This window comes from Engystomops pustulosus, chromosome 6 (assembly GCF_040894005.1).
Source record: "Engystomops pustulosus chromosome 6, aEngPut4.maternal, whole genome shotgun sequence".
Taxonomy (NCBI): Eukaryota; Metazoa; Chordata; class Amphibia; order Anura; family Leptodactylidae; genus Engystomops; species Engystomops pustulosus.
Genome location: NC_092416.1, coordinates 9,425,902 through 9,442,323, shown reverse-complemented (window position 1 = coordinate 9,442,323; position 16,422 = coordinate 9,425,902). Strand labels below are relative to the sequence as shown.

Sequence of the window (16,422 nt, the reverse complement as noted above, 5' to 3'; positions counted from 1 at the left end):
TCAGTCGGTAGCTCTAGGCACAGCAGCAGTGCCGTCGCTAAGCGACAGCAGGCGGTGCTCAAACTGCTGAGCCTAGCCGATAAAAGGCACACCGCCCAAGAGCTATTACAGGGCATTCCACATCAAACTTGTTAACTTTCTCGCCACCCTGCTGTGTAATCCAGAAAGGATACTGGCAAACTTTTATCATTTACCAATATTATTTCAGCGCTTCATGCGCATCTGTTTCCATTCCCTTTACCTGCCATATCCTAAACTTATAAGAACGCTATTACACTTGATCTTATACAAAAGGTTCTTAGAAGTGCTGTTTGGGGAGTAGCCTAGAGACAGGGACTTGGATTGGCGAAAGCTCGCCTGGCAGCGGAGCACCAGCTCCATGCCAAGATCCAACTAACATAGTTTTAACTGCAGCACCTTTAATCTACTACTAGTTCACTGCCTCCATACATGGTCCCCTTATCAAACGAGCTGTGTCAGGCAGAATTTTGGGTTGTTTTCATGGCTTCCATGTTAACTTTGTCGCCACCCTGCTGTGTAATCCACAAAATATACTGGCAAACTTTTATCATGTACCGATATTATTTGAGCGCTTCTTGCTCACCTCCTTTGGTTCCTCTCTGCCACCCATTGGTTTGAAGCCTGAGTCCATTTAGGGTATGTCGCCATGCCACTCTCTAGCCTGCCGCTGCTGCCGCTGCCTCTGCATGAAGTCCCCTATAGTGTCAGGGTCAATTATTGGATGTTTTAGATGCTATCTAGCTTCATTCTGTCACTGTGTCATGGCCATGCTGTTGCCCATAATTTTGGCATAATGGTGCGATTAAGCAGCCTCAGAGGCATCCATGCATGCTGCCCCTGCTGTTTCCTGTCCATTTCCGTGGTGTTTCCATCCTTTTCTGAGGTTCCCAGGTGTTTGGCCAAGCTTCCCTGTGCAGAGCCTTGGTCCCCTTGAAAAATGCTCGAGTCTCCCATTGACTTCAATGGGGCTCGTTATTCGAGACGAGCACTCGAGCATCGGGAAAAGTTCGTCTCGAATAACGAGTACCCGAGCATTTTAGTGCTCGCTCATCTCTAGTACCGACCCAAAGAATAAAGTAGACATGTCATTTTGGGCGCTCAGTGAAAGACGTAATATCCAAGCCCACAAGAAAATGGCGCAAATGCGTTTTTTATTTAATACCATCATTATGAAGTGCAATTTGTTACGCAGAAAACAAGCCATCACACAGTTCTTTACGTGTAAAAATAAAAAAGTTATAGATTTTTGAAGGTGGGGAGTGAAAAATGGACATGAAAAAACAGGAAAGGGCCCGGTCCTTAACCGGTTAATTAACCAAACATAATACCAGATCATCTGCAAATAAAATCATTTATAGATATTTCCTTCCCAGTTTTATCCCTGGAAAAATCTTCTCTTGGTGAAATTTCCCAGCTAAAGGTTCAATAATGAGATTAAACAACGGTGAAAGTGGACACCCTTGACTGGCTAAAGACATGGCTAACAGCAATAGTTTTCCCTCCACAACTAGATGTTGATTAGCTTATTACTTGCTAGTTTGTTTTGCCTTTCAACTTCCTTCATGGCTCACATAGAACTCTGGCTGAAGCTGAGAGTCTTCTGGATGTGGTGCTGATGGGTGTTGAAGGTGAGCCCCGGCCGGTGGCTCTGATCCTACTTAAGATATAAAGATCTTGCAGTGGTAATGTCACCTGGGGATGCACAACTGATTTCCAAATAGTTTCAAAGCCACTGCCTTCTTCCCTATCCCTGAGGGAGGAGGCAGTGTCAGGACTTAGGTCAGTGAACCCCCTAGACGACCGCAGATGATAACACAAGCCAACACCTGGGACCGGAGTCTAAGTGGCACCAGGTCCTCACCAGAGCCCGCCGCAAATCAGGATGGTCTTGCTGCGGCATGGTGCCACCAGGTTGATCCACAGGTGCGACTTGCCAAGGTCGAGGTACAGATTCACAATCCAGACTCGGCAGAGGTGCAGAATCAAGGTCAGGTCCGAATCACAACAGGAAATCAACGCAGAATTAGGAAAGGATAAAGGCCAGGAACAACCAATGCAAGGGAAGCATTGGAGGTGGGCCAAAATCTTTCCCCTTTTAGCAGGTGAGGTAATACCCCTTACATTCCAGGATGTGATTTGTATTTCTTCATGACCCATATTCTCTTTTCCCTTCTCACAAAACTAGGATCATGGAAGCTGGCTAGAGAAACCCCCTACAGCATATCTCCACACCCTTAACCCCCCTTCCCCTAAACCTTTGCATTAGACTTTCTTTTTCCCTAATGGCTTCAAAATCATTCCTTAACTCTCCTCCCATTTCTCCTCCATTGCCCCCCCCCCAGAAAAAAAAAGAGAACAAATAGAGAAAAAATAGGATTTAACTTCTCCATCTTCTCCAAAAATCTCGGCAGGGGTTTTATATAGTTTGGAACATAAAAGACCAAATTGTTTTCTCTTGATACTTGTTTACGCTGCATAGTCAGGAGATAATAGAAGCTTCCCGTTTTCCTATTTCAACTTTCTTTTCTCTATAAAGTCTTTACTGATCTTTTTGGTCCAAGTCTATGGGCCCTCTCCACTCATATTTCTTCAAACCCAATATCCCTGGAATATCATTTGATATAATTGTTATTAAATCTTCTGTGGCTACCGTTTCTGGGGTCTATTACCTTATCTCCGATCTGTTGTAAATTCTCCACCTTATTATTTCTATTTTTTCTTACCAATTAATTTTTAGACGCTTGTTCAGACCCTGCTTAGATACTGAATTTTATAATGGAAACCTTTGGAACCTCATATCAATGAAACTCTGCATGACTACGAATGCTAAGTAGAGAATTCCAATTTTTTAATAATTACTCAATTATAACTTTCAATTTAGATTCTGAAAAATTTTAATGAAGGGAGAGGAAGGGAAATGTGCATCATGGGACCTCTAGTTCTTGCCGTGTGAGATCTTTTGGGGGTGGGGTTATGCAATACAACTTTAAAAATTTGGGGACAGATGTATCATATATGTGTCAATGTTTTTGTAACTGCGTCTGTTTTTTTTTATTTCACGTCTTACTTATCTCTGGTGCAACTTTGATGAATTTTTAAAGTTTCCTATGATACAATTATTAATTTGCCCATCATGATTTTGCAACTGAACAATAACTTAGTGTGCATCCATTCTGTCAAAATGTAGAGCAAGTCTTAGTTATAACTGTTTTTCAAAATCAATAGTTTATTTGGGTCTTTTAAAAAACGAGTTTTCTGGGAATTTTCCCCGGCCATCGCCCGCTCACTTGATTCGAGCACCCTGACTGCCCGGGATTCAGGGCGGGAACATTCGATGTATAATCGTTGCAGTAAAGTTGCCAATGGCTAAACCAAAGCCATTTCCAGTAAGAACATACTAAATGGGATTTATTAAAAACTTATCTAAAAGCTTCTATATTTATGAAAATATGTTACTTTGTTTACTCTGTTTTGAAGCCCTGAATGTTCTGAGACACACAAGCCTATAGTTACAGTATTTAGGTTGGCAGATATTATATTCCTAATCATGATAAAAGCAGGGACGCAGGGTGGGGGTGGGGTGGACAATTCTTCTGCTCAAGATGAACTTGTGATAAGTTGTAACAGATGAGCATCCGGACATGAGCAGCCACGAAGACGGGTAGAGACAGATACATCTCGTAATCTCTCTATCGGACTTCTCATCAAAGAGCGAGTCATGAGCCACCAATAGGCGATCATAAGAAAACGTGTGATAAGGGAAGAGGCAGATTCTCATCATTTACTGTTATTCTGTACCGGACTTATAAAGAATAAGCAAATAAAATATCAAACTCTTGTCTTCCTGGAAGTATAAGACATCGATTGGAATTCATTTCTATGGTAAACAGTGGACTACCCAAGCATATGCAGTGATTGGCTGAGGAGCAGCGCCTCTCTACTGGACAGTGCGGTAGTACACATAGTCTCCTCTACCTCCTGGCTGAGAAGTAGCGCCTCCCTACTGGACAGTGCGGTGCTACACATAGTCTCCTGCCCTCTACCTCCTGGCTGAGAAGTAGCGCCTCCCTACTGGACAGTGCGGTAGTACACATAGTCTCCTCCACCTCCTGGCTGAGCAGGTTCTCTGGACACCAGGTGAGTGCAGCTCTATGGTACATGTGGTAGATTGTTTGTTCTGTACAGGATAGTGAAGGAAGTTCTGCATCTTAGAAAATGATTTCTAGCATTTAGTAGATATTTAAGGGATTAGAATGTTTTTATTTTAATCTACCAAATTCTGGAATTTCCCCTCTTCTTAGTGATGGACATCCTAATAGCACTGTCTAGTAGTCTGCATAGAGTGGTCAGGTGGTCAGCGATATAATTTCTTGAAACTTTAACTCTTTCAAGACAAAGTCAACTTATTGCTGGTGATGAGGGGATCCACCAAAATTCTGGTTAGTTGAGTTCTGTCGAACTTCAGGGATAAGTTTGGTCTGCATACCAGGACTTGACCTAAACTTGGCGCCAAAACACAATTAAGTCAAAGAGGGTCTGTATTTTAACACCAAAAATGGCTGCAAAATGGGAATAATAGAGCAACTGACCTGTCAAAAGTGGGCGAGGGAAAGCACTTATATAATAACACAAGGTGAAAGAAAACTAAATAAATAAAATAGATAGAAATAATATGAAAAAAATACTATTAATGCTAAAAGATGTTAATGGCTATTAAGATGCAATTATTCTTTCTGCGGTAATAGAAACAATAGGAAACCACAAAACCTTCCTCTCCCTGCGGTTACATTACGGCTACTTCACTTTTATGACAGTTTGAGCTGGACAGGAAGCCACTGCCATGTGTGAATGAAGGCTTACAAGCTTTGAAATGCAGCTCCTGTGGTGTAGCTTGACTTAAAGGGGTTTTCCCATTTCTGCAAATAAATGTTATTGTTTGTATAATGAAAAGTTATACAATTTTCCAATATACTTTATCTATCAATTCCTCACAGCTTTCTAGATCTCTGCTTGCTGTCATTTTAGAGGAAGCTTCTGCGTTTTCTTCCAGTGGACAGAAATCTGACCCTGGTCACACAGGTGCACGGCTCGTTATATCACAAAGGTGCACGGCTTGTTATATCACACAGGCGCACGGCTCGTTATATCACACAGGTGCACGGCTTGTTATATCACACAGGTGCACGGCTCGTTATATCACACAGGTGCACGGCTTGTTATATCACACAGGTGCACGGCTCGTTATATCACAAAGGTGCACGGCTTGTTATATCACACAGGTGCAAGGCTCGTTATATCACACAGGTGCAAGGCTCGTTATATCACACAGGTGCACGGCTCGTTATATCACACAGGTGCACGGCTCGTTATATATCACACAGGTGCACGGCTCGTTATATCACACAGGTGCACGGCTTGTTATATCACACAGGTGCAAGGCTCGTTATATCACACAGGTGCACGGCTTGTTATATCACACAGGTGCAAGGCTCGTTATATCACACAGGTGCACGGCTCGTTATATATCACACAGGTGCACGGCTCGTTATATCACACAGGTGCACGGCTCATTATATCACACAGGTGCATGGCTCATTATACCACACAGACGCATGGCTCATTATACCACACAGACGCATGGCTCATTATATCACACAGGTGCACGGCTTGTTATATCACACAGGTGCACAGCTCGTTAAATCAAACAGCTCAAATTAGTTTCTGTGATATAACGAGCCATGCACTTGTGTGATATAACGAGCCATGCACCTGTGTGACCAGGGTCAGATTTCTCTCCACTGGAAGTAAACGCAGAAGCTTTGTATAGAATGACAACAAGCAGAGATCTAGAAAACTGTGAGTGATTAATTTGACTCTCTAACCACTAAGAGACTGCACAGATAGAGATGTAATAATTGTGCAGCAGTTTGAAGAACAGTGATAAATATATGTATATATTCCTAAGGAGCAGTGACTAACTGTATCTATTTATAACTGGGTCTGAACACCCAGAGGGGCTTATTTACTAAGGGCCCACGGATGCACTATCACAGTTTTTCCTGCCATTTTTGGGATTTGCGCAGCTGTGACAGGTATTTAACTGGGGATTGTGATGTACACGATCAGATTGTGGCGCAACTGCGCTGCTTTCATGCGTCAGAAATTGGGGGGCTGTCCGTTGGACAATCCGACCGATACGGACTGAGCGCGGGATTTAACTTTCAATTTGTGTCACAAGATCAAGCACTTATATGCACCAGGAGGAAGAAGGTGAACTCCGGGGACCTGAGCGGGGGGTGACACATGCAGGATATCGGGTGCAGGATCTTAGTGACTCCCCGCACAGCGCATTATACACGGACAATGCACTTACATGCACCAGGAAGAAGAAGGTGAACTCCAGGGACCTGAGCGGGGAAGCGACACATGCAGGATATCGGGTGCAGGATCTTAGTGACTCCCCGCTCAGCGCATTATACACGGACAATGCACTTACATGCACCAGGAAGAAGAAGGTGAACTCCGGGGACCTGAGCGGGGAAGCGACACATGCAGGACATCGGGTGCACGATCTTAGTGACTCCCCACACAGCACATTATACACGGACAATGCACTTACATGCACCAGAAAGAAGAAGGTGAACTCCGGGGACCTGAGCGGGGAAGCGACACATGCAGGACATCGGGTGCACGATCTTAGTGACTCCCCACACAGCGCATTATACACGGACAATGCACTTACATGCACCAGGAAGAAGAAGGGGAACTCCAGGGACCTGAGCGGGGAAGCGACACATGCAGGATATCGGGTGCAGGATCTTAGTGACTCCCCGCACAGCGCATTATACACGGACAATGCACTTACATGCACCAGGAAGAAGAAGGTGAACTCCGGGGACCTGAGCGGGGAAGCGACACATGCAGGATATCGGGTGCAGGATCTTAGTGACTCCCCGCACAGCGAATTATACACGGACAATGCACTTACATGCACCAGGAAGAAGAAGGTGAACTCCAGGGACCTGAGCGGGGAAGCGACACATGCAGGATATCGGGTGCAGGATCTTAGTGACTCCCCGCTCAGCGCATTATACACGGACAATGCACTTACATGCACCAGGAAGAAGAAGGTGAACTCCGGGGACCTGAGCGGGGAAGCGACACATGCAGGACATCGGGTGCACGATCTTAGTGACTCCCCACACAGCGCATTATACACGGACAATGCACTTACATGCACCAGAAAGAAGAAGGTTAACTCCGGGGACCTGAGCGGGGAAGCGACACATGCAGGACATCGGGTGCACGATCTTAGTGACTCCCCACACAGCGCATTATACACGGACAATGCACTTACATGCACCAGGAAGAAGAAGGGGAACTCCAGGGACCTGAGCGGGGAAGCGACACATGCAGGATATCGGGTGCAGGATCTTAGTGACTCCCCGCACAGCGCATTATACACGGACAATGCACTTACATGCACCAGGAAGAAGAAGGTGAACTCCGGGGACCTGAGCGGGGAAGCGACACATGCAGGATATCGGGTGCAGGATCTTAGTGACTCCCCGCACAGCGAATTATACACGGACAATGCACTTACATGCACCAGGAAGAAGAAGGTGAACTCCGGGGACCTGAGCAGGGAAGTGACACATGCAGGATATCGGGGGCAGGATCTTAGTGACTCCCCGCACAGCGCATTATACACGGACAATGCACTTACATGAACCAGGAAGAAGAAGGTGAACTCCGGGGACCTGAGCGGGGAAGCGACACATGCAGGATATCGGGCGCACGATCTTAGTGACTCCCCGCACAGCGCATTATACACGGACAATGCACTTACATGCACCAGGAAGAAGAAGGTGAACTAGGGGACCCGAGCAGGGAAGTGACACATGCAGGATATCGGGCTCATGATCTTAGTGACTCCCCGCACAGCGCATTATACACGGACAATGCACTTACATGCACCAGGAAGAAGAAGGTGAACTAGGGGACCCGAGCGGGGAAGCGACACATGCAGGATATCAGGTGCACGATCTTAGTGACTCCCCGCACAGCGCATTATACACGAACAATGCACTTTCAGGGAACGCGTCAGGACAGGTAAGTAAAAGTTCCCCATAGTCTTTACAACCGCAGTGAGAGGAGAGTCTTGTGATTTCTTCTTGTAGCGCAGAGTGTCCTATAGTGTAATAACATTAACAACAGCATTTTATTTGTTTTTAAGTTTTTTTTTAATTATTTAATTCTTAATTTTATTTTTTTATGTTATTTTTGGTACTTTCTCTGGCCTTGTTTTGTTAGAGCAATTGCCCTTTTATTTTGTGCAGCCCTCTCCCCCTCACTACCTGCCTTTTATAGTCATTTTTTGGTCAGAAACTTCGGCTCCAATTCAGATGTCAAGACCAAACCTTTTCCCCAATTCGTTAAACTGAAATTTTGACGGATCCGCTCATCACTAATCTTCATTTAAAAAGAAGTAATTTTAATTTTGCAAAACAATATTAGCCGTAACATAATACATATTTATCTTTGTGATATTATCATATTAACCTATTTTTTAGGTAAATAGTCAGAATGGATCCTGCAGATGATAACCTGACCTCCCCTAATACAACTGGATATCCGGATTATTATAACTGGTATGTTGGTATTTTTCTTCTTCCTATTTGGAAATCAGATGAAACTCCATTCACATCTGTCAGGCTTAGAGGTTATGGAGGCTATGCTCCCTAGGTTTTGGGGAAGCGCGCACACACACGAGGAGGGCTGAGCAGCAGCAGCCGAAGCTGAAGCAGATGCGCCAGGAGCCGGGGCACGTAAGTGGTGCTTGCGGCGCACTGCCGGGGGACAGAAGGCACGGGTGAGCCCGCGACATGGGTCGCGGGACCACCCGGGACAACATCGACATCAGATTCTTCATTTCAGGTTATATTCCTATGGATGGATGACTCTTCACAGAATTCACCATTGCTCTATAGAAGGATGTGCTGTGTAATGGATTAGACTGGATATTCAGGGCCGGATCACCAAAAATATCTGATCTAATGACAAGACTATAAGAACAAATCCTTATAATCACTTCTAGAACATTTTGCTTTGTATATAATTTTCATTTATCGTAAAGCCTACAGAGCATACAGCACATATATATATATATATATATATATATATATATATATATATATATATATATATATATGCATAAAACTAATTCTGATGTGATGCCAAGAAACTCTCCCCACTATCATTTATGTTGTCTGATCTTTTGGACCAGGGCTCTGGCATCTCATAGAAAAGTTTAGTGCACAAATACTTTTTGCTCGCTAAAGTCTTATATTAAAAATCATTCTGTTTGATACTGGTATCTTCGGCACTATGCTTGATTCTCTGACTATAGATTTGCCTTGTGATTTTGTAATTCGTTGTCCTCTTGGTTTTTATACATAGTTAGAAACTATCCTTCTCTGGTTGCATTGTCTTGTCTTGGTCCCTGTATTTTCACTTTGCCTCAGGAAGGGAACAACGACCAGTCATCTCCTACCACTCAGATTAGGTAGGGCAATTAGGATTGAACAACTGGGAAGGAGGTTTAGTATCAAGACTATCTGTTTCCCCATTCTGTTCCCTGACCCTGCATTACCATGCTTACATACTACAGAAGACAACTCCATACAGGAGCTCAAATTATTTACATACAAAGGGACTTACTGGTCAAAATGCACTTAAACGAAGATCTTTAGCTCTAGGGTGTGAAGTATTACAATGGTTTTTAAGTTAATGCGTTTGCACCATCAGAGACTTGCTTGGATACATTTTCCTTCTTGGCAGTTGTGGGAAGCAGACAGGGAAGATATATCGGACAAACCTTCCATATTACACAGATTAAGTATGAGGACACATTTCATCCAACTGTGGCGAAAACAGATCAGTTACACACGATCTGTAGCTGGAACATTACTGGTGTTTTCAAAGTAAAGAAGGAAATTCTCTAGCACTCAAAAATGAACGAAATGCAACAAAATGTATTACCAATTAATTAAAAATACATGAAAATCACGGGAAGCATGTAAAAAGACCAACGCGCTTTTAACTACACAGTTTTTAGTCACCGTCTGGTGTTTTCTTGCAAAAACATTGAATCAAAAATATATGAATGAAAAAATGGTGCCTAAGTATATTCTACTGTGCAAAAACTTACAGGTATTTTTGAAACTCTAAATACTTCATGAGCCTAACATCTTCCCTCTCATGTCTTGTAAGGTCATCTGAAGACTATTTCCAGACCAGGTTCCAGATTCTAAAGAAGATGTCATTTACATTATACAGTATTATCTTCATCCTTGGGATTATCGGGAATGGATTAGTCATCTGGATTGCCGGATTCAGGATGAAGAAGACAATCAGTTCCGTGTGGTTCCTACACTTGGCCATCGCCGACTTCCTGTGCTGCGCTTCTCTCCCCCTGCGCGTTGCCATGTGGATTCACGCTTACCGATATTCATGGTTAGCAGGGATTCTCTGCACAGTGAACATTATTCTGTTCTGTATAAACATGAGCGCCAGTGTCCTCCTCCTGACGGCCATGAGTGTTGATCGCTGGGTATCGGTCATGTGGCCATTTTGGGCTAAAGTCCATAGGACACAGAAACGAGTCAGAATCACTGCAGGAATTATTTGGCTATTGAGTCTTCTGTGGACTGGATTAGTGTTTTACTTATGTGTATCACGAGTTCTAAGTGTAAATGAATGGTGCTTATTATTTGATTCTCAATATTTGCATTTCAAGGAGATAACAAAGATCATTCACCTAATGAGGTTATTTATACTGTTTGTGATCCCTTTCCTCATCATCGTCACCAGTTATGTCACCATTGCCTGCAAACTTAAAAAAAGTAAGAGACCCCAGAGATCTCAGAGACCCTACAGGATCATCACCGCTGTTATATTGGGTTTCTTCATCTGTTGGGCTCCATATTACATGTGGCCAATAATATCCATGTATGATGAAGAAACCTTTTACTTCTATATAGTTTATGTTACTGTTATTATTCTGGCTTGTTTTAATAGTTGTATCAACCCAATCATTTACGTGTTTATGGGCCAATATTTTAGACACAGTTTCCTGAGATCCATCCCCTTCAGACTTGAAAAAGCCTTAAGCGAACATCCAGATCCATACGAAAAACAACAGGATTATGAGCCTTCACCCACCACAGATGTTTAACCCCTTCTCAGCCTCTGATTCCATGTGTTTGCAGACTGATAATTTATGTTATCATTTTATTGACATGTGTTGCCTTCTCTTTTTTTTTTTCTTTTATAACATTTTTTTATTTTTTCCAAAAAAAGAGAGGTGTACAAAACACATTAAGAAGAAGAAATTCTATCCAAGATATAGAAAGTTACTGCTTACAAATATATTATACAAAGAAGAACGTACCATTCCATTCATATTCGGCAAATTCCAATTCTCAAGAGATACATGGCCAACTGGCCCAGTGTGTGGGGTAAGGTCTAACCTACCATACCCTGCTACATATATATCCAAAAGTAGAATTATTGGTACATAGATATCTCGGCCTTTCAATGCCTCTAAAGTGCACCCACCCTTATCCCCCCCACCCCACCCAGCTTCCGAAGAAACCCCTCCCTCCCCTGCCGGGGAAAAAAAAAGGGAAACAGCAGAGGAAAAGTTTTAACTTGTTTCTGCCCCCCATATCTTCTCCCAGAGGTCCATTCTGTTCTGCTTCCCATAGTACTAAGGTCGGAGCATGGGGTTTCATCCAATTCTTTGCAATTAGAACTTTAGCTATAAGTGTCATTCTACAAATAGTGGCCCTTTGGGTCTTTGATAGCCCTCTCTTGTGTCCCACCTGTAAGTGGTTCAATAGGAGAGTCTCCATAGAGAAAGCAATTCCAGAACCCAAACGGTCCTCAATTATTTTGTGCACCTCTTTCCAGAGGGTGTTAATTTTTGGGCATGTCCAGCTAAGATGTATAATGTCTGCATGTGGGTTCCCGCAGCGTCGACATTTGGATTCCTCATATACCCCCATTTTTTTTAGGCTCACTGGAGTATAATACAACCTGTGAATAAAATTAAATTGAATCATCCTGTGGTTCGTGTTTAGTGACGAAAGAGCCACATTTTGATATGTCCCCTTCCATTGATCTTGTGTGAGGTGACTACCATCCAACTCCCACTGTGTGACATTCTTCAATACTGTGTCCTTAGTGTTTTCTCTAATTAATATTTTATGTATTTTCGAGACCGACATCTTCCTCTTCCAGTTGGAGAATATCCGATCTATCAATGTACCTCTATGGATAGTAAAGTGATTCTTGTCCTGTGTCTTATTAAATGCATCCCCAATTTGCAAATAGTGGAAAAAAGTGCTTCTGCCCACCCCATATAGTGTTCCCAATTCTCTATAGGACAGTAATGTACCATCTTTAATTATGTGACCCACCTTCGTGATCCCCAATTCCTTCCAAATTTGTACATCAGTTAATTTCCAGAATTCCTTCAAATTTTTGTTGTTCCATAATGGGGTGAACTCCAATGACCCCGTCCCTACCCCCTGCCTCCTAAGGCGCTTCCAGCATTCATTGATAATTTTAGAAACCGGGAAATTTTGTGCCAGTCGCCCTAGCAGTTGGCCTGATTCACAGACCTCTGGGAAGGGCATATTACCCCTAGTTTCTCTGAAAATCTGTGTAAGTGCCCTTGTTCTACACCATTTTGTCATAAAGCGCACTTTGGCTGCTACAAAGTACAATCAAAAGTTAGGTATTGTTAATCCTCCCTCTGCTTGTGTCCCGTATAAGTATCTAATTTTCATTCCTACATGTTTTCTCCCCCATATGAAATCATTACAGAGTCGCTCAATTAATCTGAAAAGTTTCTCTTCCAACCATACCGGAGATGCTGAAAGCACATAAAGTAGTTGTGGCAATACCACCATCTTCAGAAGACCTATTCTATCGGCTCTACTCAAAGGCAGCTTGACCCATACTGATATTTTCGATCTTATTCTTTAAATCATTGGCAAGATGTTCAATTCAGCGTATCGACTGAGGTCAGCGGAGATCCGTATCCCCAGATACTCAAATGCTGAGTGTGGCTCCAATACCTGCAATTCCCCCATGTTCTCAGTTGGAAATACATCAATGGGGAGCAATACTGTTTTTTTTCCAGTTTATTTCTAATCCAGAGTAACTACCGTACTCTTGCAGCCACAACCAACTATGCCTGGGTTTGATCTCACCAAAGCAGCCAGGGGTTCCATGAAGATATTAAAAAGTAATGGGGATAGGGGGCATCCCTGACATGTTCCCCTTTGTATTTTGATTTTTTCTGATAGAACGCCATTGGTAATGATCCTAGCCACTGGATCTTTGTATAACAGCTGGACCCAAGCTATAAAAGCTTCCCCGAAACCGAGTTTCCTCATAACAGCCCAAAGGGAGGGCCACTCCACCCTACAGGATAATCACCGCTGTTATATTGTGTTTCTTCATCTGCTGGGCTCCGTATTACATCTACCCAATAATATCCATGTATGATGAAGAAACCTTTTACTTCTATATAGTTTATGTTACTATTATTATTCTGGCTTGTTTTAGTAGTTGTATCAATCCAATCATTTATGTGTATGGGTCAATATTTTAGACACAGTTTCCTGAGATTCATCCCCTTCAGACTTGAAAAAGCCTTAAGCGAACACCCAGATCCATACGAAAAACAACAGGATTATGAACCTTCACCCACCACAGATGTTTAACCCCTTCTCAGCCTCTGTTTCCATGTGTTTGCAGACTGATAATTTATGTTATCATTTTATTGACATGTGTTGCCTTCTTTAAGATTAGATTGCGACCACATCCTTTCCTGTGGCAGAGACATGTACAACTTGTTTTCTGTTCCAAATACAATACAATACAAAACAACTTTATGTGTTTCATTGGAAATGCTTTGTATAGTACAGCCCATTACAGACATTCAAAGCATCATAATTAGAGATGGGCGAATTTGTTAAAATTCGGTTTGTCCCGATTCACCACATTTTTTGAAAAACCCGAATCGAATCATGAGGAATCACGTTAAAAAAGGTATTTCCTGGCTGCAGAGAGCCTGTAGGGTGCTGTAGAACATTGTGCCATGCTTAAATATGCATAGGGAGCGTGGTTTGGTCTTCAAACAATGCTTTGTTTTAGTATGACACGCACATGACAGCCTCCGCTCTTAGAATCGCTTCACTCTTCACTTCCATGTGCACTTGACAAGGTAACGTCTGTGCCAGCTCGAATGGACCGAGCTGAGGGCCAAGATCCCACTATAACATCATAGAGTGCATTCTTTTTACACTGACATCGGATGATTCCATAGATTACGACAGAACCTGTTCTGTTAAACAGTGATCATGTAGAAACCCCCCAGAAGAGTGGAGAGGGTGTTGGCAGTAATTCTGCTTTGACGTCACCGATCATTTTGCCCTTCATTTCATCCGTCAGTGTCTGCTTTCAATCGGTCAATAATACTTCATCAGTATTGCTCAAGCCAAAAACAAGCAGGATTGGCTCCAAAACAGAGATGTCCAGTAAATGGGATACTTGCATGTCCTCTGTGTTCTGTATTCACTCCTCCTTTTGGCTATGAATCCTGAGGACTTTCATTCCCTCTGACAGATGAAATGAAGGGGAAAACTAAACATAGTTGCAACATCATAGAGCGGTGGAGGGTAAAAACAGCATTATGGAAATCACAGGGTGTTCCAGGGAGACAGTGGTCAGTTGCCAGTAGCATAAGTAGGCCGCAGAGTGGCACAATGACAGTGTGGAGGTCACGTCAGCAGGAGCAGGAGCCTACAGAGTGACAAAATGATATAGTGTGGAATTGGCTCCAGCAGCAGCAGGACCCCACAGAGTGGCACAATGATATAGTGTGGAGGTTTCAGCAACCTGGTAGGCCACTGAGTGGCACAATGATAGAGTTTGGAGGTGGCATCAGCAGCAGCAGGAGCCCACAGAGTAGCACAATGATATAGTGTAGAGGAGGGGTCAGCAGCAGCAGGAGCCCACAGAGTGGCACAATGATATAGTGTGGAGGTGGCAGCAACCTGGTGGGCCAAAGAGTGTCATAGTGATAGAGTGTGGAGGTGGCCTCAGCAGCAGCAGGAGTCCACAGAGTGGCATAATAATATAGTGTGGAGGTGGCATTCGCAGCAGCAGGAGACCACATAGTGGCACAATCATATAGTGGGGAGGTGGCAGCAACCTGGTAGGCCACAGATTGGAACAATGATAGATTGTTGAGGTGGTATCAGCTGCAGAAGGAGCCCACAGAGTGGCACAATAACATAGTATGTGGGAGGCAGCACCTGGTAGGCCACAGAGTGGCACAATGATAGAGTTTGGAGGTGGCATCAGCAGCAGGAGCACACAGAGTGGCACAATAACATAGTATGTAGGAGGCAGCACCTGGTAGGCCACAGAGTGGCACAATGATAGAGTTTGGAGGTGGCATCAGCAGCAGGAGCACACAGAGTGGCACAATAATATAATGTGGAGGTGGCAGCAACCTGGTAGGCCACAGATTGGCACAATGAAAGAGTGGGGAGGTGGCATCAGCAGCAGGAGGAGGAGCCCACAGAGTGGCATAATTATATAGTGTGGAGGTGGCAGCAATGTGGTAGGCCACAGAGTGGCACAATTATATAGTGTGGAGGTGATATTAGAGCATTTATTGATAAGTACAATAACCCCCCCCTCCATCTAGAAATGTAACCCCCCCCCCTTGCCTCTGCTACCCAGAACTTTTTCATTAAGCCTGTCTCTGTGCTAAGCAGGTGAGACTCCTGTAGTAATGCCACATCAGCCTTCAATTTGTGAAGGTGGCGTAAAACCATGGACCTCTTCTGCGGTGACCTAAGCCCTTTAACATTCCATGATATTATTTTTGTAGTCATAATAACTGGACTGTGTTGCTATGGGATTCTATATCTCTACAATCTCTACCCTGTTGTGGTCTGTGTCTTCTGTTAAACATTATACATAACCAAAGCAAAAAAAACATCAACAATGCCTTATTACTAAATAAAACGTAGTATAAAATAAGGAGCATATTCACCCCTGCACAGCGTGGTGGGCATAACGAACAGTCTCTCGGTGGCTTCCACATATTCCTAAATGAGAGACAAGCTTCGCCGCCAGCTCATGAGTAACTGATAATGATGCAACTCCACCAAAAATGTAGATTCCTTTGTCCAGCAAGTCTCTGTTGGATATTCCCCTCTTTATGAGAGCATCATACACGACGAGGGGTCTTGGGTGGCCGTTGGGAGTCCCGGGATACATGTTCCTGGGACGATGCTCGTTGTCGTGAGGCAG

General features: G+C 43.6%; 1 protein-coding gene across 1 annotated transcript; it reads left to right on the top strand.

The window, feature by feature from the left end:
- Positions 1-8,599: 8,599 nt before the first annotated feature.
- Positions 8,600-11,304, top strand: LOC140065355 (formyl peptide receptor 2-like). The gene is made up of 2 exons (XM_072112947.1): positions 8,600-8,672; positions 10,294-11,304. Exons 1-2 carry the CDS (start codon positions 8,608-8,610, stop codon positions 11,255-11,257), a joined length of 1,029 nt encoding a protein of 342 aa, XP_071969048.1. The 5' UTR covers positions 8,600-8,607; the 3' UTR covers positions 11,258-11,304.
- The last annotated feature ends 5,118 nt before the right edge of the window (positions 11,305-16,422 follow it).

Bases quoted from the DNA above. Each gene is read 5' to 3' on its own strand.
- LOC140065355 (XM_072112947.1), top strand. From the start codon at position 8,608: ATGGATCCTGCAGATGATAACCTGACCTCCCCTAATACAACTGGATAT. The intron at 8,673-10,293 runs GTATGTTGGTAT...ATGTCTTGTAAG, and splicing joins TATCCGGATTATTATAACTG to GTCATCTGAAGACTATTTCC.